General features: G+C 35.5%; 1 protein-coding gene across 1 annotated transcript; it reads right to left on the bottom strand.

The window, feature by feature from the left end:
- Positions 1–953: 953 nt before the first annotated feature.
- On the bottom strand, positions 954–10649 carry LOC132565184 (SIN3-HDAC complex-associated factor-like). The gene is made up of 5 exons (XM_060229815.1): positions 10632–10649; positions 9335–9582; positions 4123–4270; positions 1774–1933; positions 954–1528 (listed from the first exon to the last, which is right to left on the bottom strand). The coding sequence occupies exons 2-5, from the start codon at positions 9560–9562 to the stop codon at positions 1192–1194; spliced, it is 873 nt and encodes a 290-aa protein (XP_060085798.1). The 5' UTR covers positions 9563–9582; positions 10632–10649; the 3' UTR covers positions 954–1191.
- Positions 10650–10941: the final 292 nt, after the last annotated feature.

Genomic DNA, 10941 nt, shown 5'->3' with positions numbered 1-10941 from the left:
CATAGGCATGTGTTCAACCTGCAAAACAAATAAACTCAACAGAGAACTTTGCCTTAGATTAATTTTGTGTGTATGTGATTACTGATAGCTTCTAGTCTCTAAACAGAAATAGTTTTAGAATGACACAACCCTGACGTATAAATTTAGAGATAGGCCGAGTCCCCTGCATTACAAAACTACACACAGAAAATCATGAAAGGCCAACAAGTTATCTCCCCCCCCCCCCCAACACCAAAATCCTTCAGGCATTTCATCTGATGGTAAAAGCATGGGGGGGGGGGGGGGCTTCTTGGGGCTCAAGCTCTGATGCTAAGAAGTGTTGAGGTTCTGTGTTGTTGAAGAGTCCTGCACTCCACACACAGCAAAGAAAGTATGCAGCAGCCATTTCACTCAATGGTGTACAGGACACATGTGATAACACTAACCATCACCATGGGATGAGCTTAATAGAGCCACCAGTCTTATCTGTAGCTGGAGTGTTGTCCTCAGCTGCTGCTACGGTAGCAGCAGTATATATATTTTTTTAACCTCTCTCTCTCTCTCTCTCTTGCATGCCAGTTAAGTGTTTCTAGCTCGCTTCAGCAGGTGTGCTTCTTACTGCCTTCAATTGCTCCTCATAAATAATTTCCTAAAACACAAATTTAAATTAACCTTGGCCTCCTAAAACACAAAATTTGAGATTAACTTTTCAGAGATCAATTGAATATTTTTTCTCTTCTTTTTTTCCCCTCCTGTTACATGTTTTATATAAATAACAGAGAAGAAAAAAAGACATTGTTCGAGAGAAAAAAAACATACAAAAACTTGTATTTTTGGACTTGGCTTCACACGAGACAGTGGAGTCTCTCACTACCAAGCCCTGACTAGACTTTACAGCTGGAGTGTAATACAGTCCTACACCTGTGTTAATGCAGATCTGCTATTTATAGCACTTGAATCTTACCTTGGCAAGAATATATATAGTTACACTTTGTACATGTAGGCCCACTCACAAGCTACATCAGAAGTACACATTCTTTGTTGGTAATGTCACTTGTATGAAACATGTATATATTCCTGGACAAACGGTTTTAGGTATTGCAAGTATGACTGCTCACAACACATTGATTCAAATAAATTAAGGAATTGTGGGGACAATGTTTCTTTTTTGATGGGAATTGATTTTGTGAACATTGAGATGATTTTTTCCAACTAGCACTCCATGGCTAGAGGTGGTGGCGTGGGAAATGCACTGAGAGCTGTGTCTGTACATGGAAATGAGGATAGAGGTATTGTAGTACCGGTCCCACTGTCAGGTAAACTGTCTGTATCAACACAGTTTGTGTCCAAGAACTCAGAGTCTCCATCTCCGTAACCACTGTTACTACTCGAGTTACTCTCTGTCTCATCAGTTGACTGAGAGCGATGGATCTTTGAGCTGTGAGTTTGGTTGTCTTTGCGGCAACTTAGACAGGGCTGTAACAACTGGGGGTCAACCAACACTTCCCCATTCAGTCCTTTGAATATAGTTCCACAACACACCTGAGTTCTGAAAACAAAAACATTTATAAATAACATGCAAAAATTTATGTATCTAAACTGTTCATAAACCTCAGTAAATCCTCTAAAAAAGATTAACTAGGAATCAAGGTGTATTATTAAATGTCTGAATTCTAACCAATTAACATTGGCTTATGGAGTAGATTATATTCCACAGGATAATCAGATTTGCTGGCTCTGGTCTTAGCAATGAAAATCTTTCAGTCAAAAGTTAAATACTTGAAGATAACTTACTTTTTCCAGTAGCTGAGATCTAGGAATGAACTGATTCTAGGATCACTTTGTTTGCGCTTGTGCTTTGATGGTCTGTCAATGGGGCCAGTACTTTCATCTATGTCTGAATCGTCACTATCACTAGCCCCAAACACATCTTTGTCGCAACTATCCTCGTTCACTTCATATGGGTAAATAATTAAACATAAAATCAGTAAACTGAAATATATATTTTTCAAATAATTTACATTTCAAGGATTAATTGGTACAAGTTATAAATCAACCTTTTTAGTGATTTAGTAATGTCTAGGCCATAAAATTCCTTAGATGATTCATCATGCAAAATTCTAGATGGTTATTTCCTGGTTAAAGACAGATGCCTTTATACATGACCCACACATGTTTACTGTACCAGTACATGAATCTGGATGCCTGCTGTAAAAACTACCTCTAACCCATTTCTAACTATTTATAAACTGATATGCAGCAAGGGTCAAGGGGAGAGGTATACAGTGTAAGAAAGATATTCATAATTAAATCTAAATCCTGAAGCAATTTATGTATCCATCTGAAATAAAGTAGTCATGGCAGCAGAACCTTGTTACCATGACAATATTTAAAACTTATTATTACATTCTTAACGGCACGTCAACACATAAAAGGTCATTAGGACCATTAAACGGTAATTTAAAACTAAACATAACAATTAATAAATGTACTAATAACCGGACATCAACTATTAAAAAAGTTTCATAAATCAAAGCTGTTAATTCAAATGTAACTTCTCTCCTTTTTCTTTAAACTGCATGTTTTTAATTACTGTTGAACAAAGAACATAAAATAACTGACCAAGCAGGATTGTATTATTAGCTGCATTTCTAGGTCTGACCTGTATTATTACATGGCTGTGATTTATCTGTCTGGGGGATAATATATTACGACAGAGCAATGTTGTATATCATTGGGCTATAGTGACTGTGTCATACCCTGCTGGGTTATAGTTTATCATGACATAGCTGTGGCTATATTACATGATCTAGCTGGGATTTATTATAGGTGACATGATAGCATTTTTATAACATTAAGTTCTTCACCTTTCCAACTAATACAGATACACAATTATTATCAAATGACAGTCGACAGAGATGGTTCACTAAAAGAATTTAAGGTGCACAATATCACTAGAGACATGCAATATGTAATCTGCAAAAGACAATTTATTTCTGCATATACGGGTACACATAAGCACTTTTATATGTGAAAACTGAGAGGATAGTAATTGAAGTCTGGTGAACTAATGACCTTTATTGTCAATGCTCTGGAGGAGAAATCTAAATGACTATACAATCACAATGTGAGGGTCTATTGGAAAGCTGGAGAACTTTACGACCATAATAAAGACCTACATACCAGACAATTATTGATCAATAATAACAATATGTTACCAAGTTAATACAATCACTAGAGCAGCATCTTTCAATTTAAGTTAATACTTAAGACTGAAGAATAAACGATACAAAACAATCAAAAATTGACACTACATAACATATATAAAGTCAGGTCAGTAAGAAGAGGCATGGATATGCTAATTCTGCATGCCCCTACACCACCCATTGTTGACCTGTGATGACCCATCAGTGGTCATGCCAAGTTTAGAGTGATATGACCTAGGGACAATCTGGTGTTAGCCTGCCAGTTAGGTCCTGGCTAATAGACCTGATAAAACTATATCCCCTTAGATATGGGGCAGGCAGGCACCCCTCTGACACACAGCTGTGGCAATAAACTGAACTTATGATGAATGTGTATGCATTGGTGAAAGATGATATTTGGAGAGATTTTCATCTCTGGAGTTGATTCAATCTACCAACACTATATATGGTATATACCAATTAACATGCAAGAGGTGTATTGAGTGGGAGCAGAGCAACAAGAAATGTGGAGCAGATGTGGTATACAGCATGTTATCAAACCCCAATGGTTTACAATTACATTCCATGGAAGATATGGGGAGTTAGGTACCTCCATACCTATGGCTAAGGCTCATGGGATAGGGTAAGGTATTGGGTTACTCTCCAATGACCTATCTTCTGACTGCTCTTAATTAACATTACTAATCACTAAAATCCTGCACAGCTTGCACTACCACTGCCAACGAACAATTTCAACATGGCCTCGGCAAGAATTAAGTGAAGCTTTAGTATACAACTCTTCTGCATCTGATCTAAACTACATCAAAAAATATTGTTTTCATTAGGGATCTAAATAGATAAAGGGAAGCAGAACGTTACATTAAAGCAGGATGCCATTCAACAGATAAATGGCAAGAATTTCATTGGCAGCATATGGAACATTTATGTCAAACATTACCTGATAAATCATCAAAATAGCCCCGGGAGTTTGGAATGGCATAGGACTTTTTGGTTTTCAGTGGAGACTTGTATTTGTTGTTTGTTGGACTTTTGCTTTTTATCTTGAGCGTTGATTTGATTCCTGGTCCAGCTCTAGCATCAACAACCTAAAGTAATAATAACAGAAGTGAATGATGACATCAGGTGATCAATTTACTATATAACATTGACAGAAAATTGTCATTACAAGAAATAGCATAAACAATAACTCATTGACATATATATCAACCTATAATAACTAATAAAAGGTTATAATAACTTTTTTTTTTATTTTATGAGCATTCAGATTTAGAAATTCCATTTAAAATCTGTTTAGAAAATGTAGTTATAAAAAAGCCTGTACATGGATCGGTGATATCAGCACTATTTATGAGACCCCAAAAATAGATTACAACATGTTTACATATGTCAAGATAACAAATATAAGTAAATATTATAATTCAACTTATCAATGCAGCTCACAGAACATATCAGGCAGGACTGTTTTTTTGAAAACAGATAAATGAAATTTCTTGGAAAGCTGTCACACACCTCAATGTACACAACATTTAAACTTTGAACTAAGGATGTGTTGTAGGCATGCAATGCCCTTGGTAGGAGTGAAACGCTTCGCTACACATTACAGCAGAGCCTAGACACCCACTGACCCAGATTCTGCTTGCTTCCAGCATACAGTTTATTTCGTGTATCATTTTGTAATTGAGCAAACGAGGGTCTGATGTAACAAGTGGGGTTCAGTTCAAGTGAATTGTTAGTCTATGGCATCCAATTAGCACAATACTTTCAGCTAAAAAAGCACCCTCCTACATGTGATAATATAGTTGAGTGCATTTATTCACAGAGATTTTTGTTTTCGTAGTGAGAAATACAGGCCAACAATAATCTGACTGTGCATTTGGGTGTGGTACAATGTATGACTAACTCCTTTGAAAAAGGGAGTCTTTACTCCATATTTTAAATAAGATACATTACATATACATGTATGTACTTGAACAAATAATTGAATCAAGGGGATATTTGGTCCCTTTTACCACAAAATCAGATATTGTAAAAAGTGATATTTCCTCAATAGATATCCATTTGGAGTCAATGCAACCTACAAACAATTTCCAATTTTGACTTGAAAAACACAAAAAGCTGTCAATACATTTTTCCTGACTGGAAATTTAATTCTAATTGATGTGGTGTTGTTGGTTCATACCAGGAAATTGTGTCTGTTTTAATCTAGTTGTGAAAAAGTGGTTTCTTTGAATGTGAATAAAATTCATCATCATATATTTGAAGACGAGATTTCTTTGAACTTTCTGCACTTCCTTTGAAAATTATGGGGATAGGACAGAAAAATTCTATGGTCACTTGAAAAATAGGAAATACAACTATTGTATTTTTTGCAGTGATTCACAGGCTCAGCAAGTGGTTTTTATACCTGGTTGTTTAAATATATATATATATCCAGCATGTGATGTGGCAATTACATGAGTTAGTACTGTCAGTTGTACCCTACAGCATTCATGATGGCTTTTCCATCACTGAGGTGTGCTGCAGCTTTACATTTCAAATTGGCTGTGAGTATGAAAACATTTGCAAGTTGGTGAGCAAATTGTACAATGTGTGTAACAGTGGTGTGTACAATAGGCAATCAATGACTGTACATGTACAGCCAGCCTCAACTCATCCACCAGTACCAGCATAACATTGTAAAGAAATCAATTCTCTCTAATAGCCTGCAGAGAAATTTAATAATGATCCCTACAATTTTTTTTCTGCTTCTGTGTAAAACTGATTATCAATTGTATCTTGTAAGAAGCTCTAAACATTCCTAGTCTTGTTTGTAGTCTAGATATAAAAGTTAATACAAAACTTTAAAAAAAACCCAAAAAACAATGCGTTTATCTTATTTATTCATTTAACTTCCTTTTCAAACAACAAACATTATGCCAACAAGGTTGATGATAATTAACAGAAGGAAAATGTTTCATTAATGTACTGTGTTTCATTGTAAGAAGATACATTTTTACCATGAATTTAAATAATTTTAATTGTTTGATTCAGTTGACTAATTACCTATGGAATGAAAATATTTTCATCTTTAATGTGAGCACTTCTAAATTCCTTTCAAAGTACTTTCTAGTCTCTGGCTGACAGTGTATTTTAAACCTGTAGCCCACAGGTCAAGTGTTATTGATTTCAAAAGAAAGGTCAGGGAGAGGGTCAACATTACAACCTGTATAAGCCCCTGTGAGAGAAAAGCCTAAAGCAAACCTATTACTCAACATATTATTGTCAAAGGGTCAGTATAAGTCTTTGTGGGCCCTACCCAGTTTTACATGTGCCCCATGGCGATGGTTTGAGCAACTATTCAAGGCCACAAAACGGTTTCAGAACAGATCAAAGTGTAAGGAATACTATAACTAAACCATTGTCTTACCCTTATTTCTGAAATATTACAAAATCAAAACAGGTGACAAGGATCTTCTGAATGTGGCAATAAAAAAATGAAAACAGAAAATAGCCCAAGGTGACCGAGTCCCAGGTAGCAGGTATCATTGACAATATGACAGGTTCATTGTCAGATTTCCATTTGATCAATTTGTGACAAAGTTATTGAACTTGATTGATGGATCATGACTTGAAGGGATCATATTATGTAGGCCATTACTCCCAGGCACTTATTATAATATGTGATGTCCACGGTTTACAAGAAAACAATGAAATGGTGTGGGTGTCACCTCATTGTTGTATAATAAACAATATCAGTTGCTATTTAGGTTTTTTGTGTTGGGCAGGATACTTTAATTATCATCCATCTTGCATATATGTCACCTGTCACTTTCGAGAGTGGTGACCACTTACCCCACAGGGAAAACACCAACAAGTGAAGATAACCAACAACAGAGAAACTATGAACAAATACATACTCAGCATCATGGTGCTTAGAGAACAATCTTCAACCCATGCTTTGTAACTGAAACTTTAAAGCTTGTTGAGGTCTGACTTTCATTGAAAGTGCTTGCAACAGAACATTCTTGATTACTGTACTTGGCTAGGTCATACTGATAGTGTGTATTGTATTATGACATGAACATGCCATGTGTTCTGTGTATTGGATACATGTCCCATGTATAAGGAATTTGTGGAATTTGGGGTGGAAATATTATCTAGACAGCTAAGCTAACTTGTATACTATGACCACAGCTCAATGACAACAAAAACTAGCATGATTTATTATCAGAAGTCTATTTTTTAGGAAAAGGACAATGAAATAGAAAGTTTGGAATTCCTCGATGGTAAAATTCGTACAATATATCACGATAAGCTAGTCAATGATTAAACAAATATACCCAGTCATAGTGTTTGTATATCTATTAGTCATACATATTTATATCCTCCCACCCCACATATGACTGTACAAGAGTCACTTAATTTAGAATCCTTGACTATTATTATACATGTTACTTTTATAGTATTTTATGTCATCACTTTACTTCCTGACTCACTTTTGTTTCTGAGTGCCTCAATGTTTTCTGTGTCATGCACCCTGATATTTCCATCAAATTTTCATAATGGCACTGGTAACAAAGGCTATATGTGCAAGCAACCGAGACTCAACGTTTACCTTGTGCTACATAACAGCTAGGGTGACCTCATCTAGTACAGATCAATAATAAGCCCAGGTACACTCATTAAGTTTTGTTTAACTAAGTAATCAATAGATTCATGTCAATCACTGAAACTGTCTTTGTTCAGGATAGGAAACAGATGGTTTATGGGTCCCTTTCTGACCATGACCTAGTGTGGACACAGGAGATCCACTGGATCTTTGTTAAATAATCCAACATGGGGGAAATATATTGATTCAGATAATCTGGAATAAATCATCTCATTTAGCCAAATGGTCAGCTTAACCTCATTTTCCCAACAGATGGTAGGAGTTGTATGGAAAAGAGTTACGACCATGGGGCACCAGGGGCAACTAGTGGGAATATGTGGACACAAAACAGTGTTTATCACATATGTTATTTAATTGTTAATAACATCATATGTTACAACTGATTATATAATGAGATTTTAAACCCAATAAAAGTGTCTTTTTTTTCCCTTCTGTACAGTATATCTGTTCGATCAACCAAAACAAATAGGCAAAAGAAGGATATAAAAAGATATGATGTTCAGTAATGTCTTCCTGTTTCAGTATACTGACAACATTGTTTAACCTGCCTTTCTAATTAAGTTTTTTTCTTCTTTTCATTTGTAGATGTAGATCTAAGCATAGATCAAGTAAAGGAAATATATACTATTGTCATGAAAGATTTCCTAACCATAAAAATATGTAAGCTGACAAATCATCAACATGTTTTGTGTATATATTTTTCTTTAGAAATATGAAAATAAACATTTGCCATTAGTTCTGTCTAACCTTGTATTGTTGTCTGGAATCAAATATATATCATTGATTTTTTACTGGTATAAATCTTGTCTGAGCCATATTCAGGTTGTGTAGCTAAAATGCGATACCACAACATACGAGTATACATTATTATGTAAACATTGTTGGAATTATGTGTACTATCAGAATTTGTGTTCCTAACTTTAGGACCACACATTATTACTATCAAGAAAAATTTGAAATATCGTAAAAAATCAATTTCCAGCCATCACCATTTGGGAGATAAAATACAGAATGAAGTATGTCAGATAATTTCCATCAGGTAAGCAACTATTCAACCAAGAAATAGTTTGAATGACTCCATGGGTGTGAGACTTCCATCAGGAATGTTGAATGGGGTCAGGTAGTATGAGTATAAGCCTACGCGCCTGTCTGTTGAAAGCCCTCTGCTGACCTACTTTGTGTAGGCGAAAGTGGGAAAACAAGCATGAACTTGGTCAAATCTTTTTAAAATGACTGTACATTTTCAATGTGTCTGAAGAATGGGGGGCTTTTTTATGTTCAGTTCCATAAATTAATTACAATAACATAATAATGTTACATTATCCCTTTAGCTGAATATATCCTGATGATGTGCAAACATATTTTCTAAGTAAAATGTATGAAATATTGTGACTAAAAGGAATTTTCACTAAAATACTTGCATAAAAAAAGTGAATAATTCCATTATTTTACATGTCAATGAATTCTGCATATGCAAAATGAAATAAAAAAAAAAACTTACATGATGCCAATGACGACTGGTTCCAGCTGGTAGTTTTTTCCATCGTTTAACCAACAAAACACAGGCATTGCAAATTTCTCCAGCCCTTTTTTCATTTATCCTGAAGCACTTTTCAAATTCACATTCATACCTCTTACTGTCAGTGAACCGCGAGCTAGAGGACTTTGCCCTACATATACAACATCCATTGATGCTCCTGTAGATTTTAGGTTTGTGAAAACTGAACATTTTGCATCAACTGCAAAATTCTGAAATAGAATGGAAGAGAAATCATGAGCTTCATTTTATGAATGATGATAACAGTATCTGAAGTATGCATAAATTATTAACATAAGCAAGAGAGTGGTAACTTAAAAGGGCGTAACTCACTATAAGTAACAAGAAAGATGAGTGCAGCAACAAAATGCAATCAGTGAATCATGCTTACACACAGATCTATCAGGCCAAAACTTCAGTACACATACACAAGTGCCTGTGTGTACAATTATGACAAGTGTCAATATGCAGATGTTGCTGCAAACAGCTTGTTACATACCCTATTTCAATGTATTCCAAAAGTGTCGAACTATCACAGCCTAAAATGATCTGTTGCACATATTGCCCTAAACTGAGGAATTATGCACGGGGTAAAACCCCATATATCTTCCGTGACCTCGGATAAAAATAACTTCCTCAGCAGACGCCGGGCCGAAATTGTAATGAAAATAGGACTGCTGTAGTAATGCAGTGAAATCTAAACCATTGATTTTTGTTTCGTTTCCAATCGCAGGTCAAAACCACGCATGTGTGCACGCTTGACACTCCGTGTTCAATAGAGAAATCGATAAAATGGGGGATTTTCCCGGTAAATATGTCACTGACCGACGGGTTACGGCTCACAGCGTTTTCCTATTTTGGAACAAAGGAATTTCTTTGTAGGCCAAGCGCAGACTCAGTCCCGATTCGTGCACATACATGTGTCTGGCAACCCGATAGATTTGCCGCTAATGTACAAATGTTATATCGAATTAAAAACGATGAAACTAAAATAAATTGTTTGAAAACACGGTATCAGAACAAATAAAGTGTACTCTTTCTTTTACATGGACTGTCAATGACTAAAAAATCATTTTACGACCACTGTCCCCGAGGATCTGTTGCGAACCTCTTCTTCGCACCGAACACCCATTCCCAACGTCGCTAGGTCAAACGAAATCGAAGTCAAATTATAGCTATATCAGGAAATAACAACTCATGAACTTGATTGGAAAAGTTGAATGTATTCTTCAGTAATATACTACTTATAAAATATTCTTACCGATCTCGTCCTTTTCGTTGTTTCCAGAGAAAATATTCAACCGCACGTAATGATATCCTCAGTTGAACTGATATCAGATGATCAATGAACACGCATGTGCGCGGCCTTTTGTTATGCAAATCATGAACTCTGTGAAAAATCCTACCGTTTTAATATGAAACACTAATAACGTTCTAAATACACAACATAACTTAAATCTGTATGTTTTACACGAAAATTGATCATAAATATCGAAAAAATTAAATCTTTATTAAATCTCGCGAGACCCAGATTGGCAAGTTATTATGGGATAGGAGAAAGATCGTTGATC

The sequence above is a fragment of the Ylistrum balloti genome, unplaced genomic scaffold (assembly GCF_031769215.1).
Source record: "Ylistrum balloti isolate Yb309-2 unplaced genomic scaffold, AGI_CSIRO_Ybal_v1 Utg369700, whole genome shotgun sequence".
NCBI lineage: Eukaryota > Metazoa > Mollusca > Bivalvia > Pectinida > Pectinidae > Ylistrum > Ylistrum balloti.
This window is presented reverse-complemented; position numbering and strand designations above follow the sequence as displayed.

Excerpts from the sequence above, each read along its gene's own strand:
- LOC132565184 (XM_060229815.1), bottom strand. The coding sequence starts at position 9,562 with ATGTTCAGTTTTCACAAACCTAAAATCTACAGGAGCATCAATGGATGT. Across the intron at positions 4,271-9,334 it reads CCAGTCGTCATTGGCATCAT|GTTGTTGATGCTAGAGCTGG; the intron begins GTAAGTTTTTTT and ends TTATTACTTTAG. Across the intron at positions 1,529-1,773 it reads GATCTCAGCTACTGGAAAAA|AACTCAGGTGTGTTGTGGAA; the intron begins GTAAGTTATCTT and ends TTTTGTTTTCAG.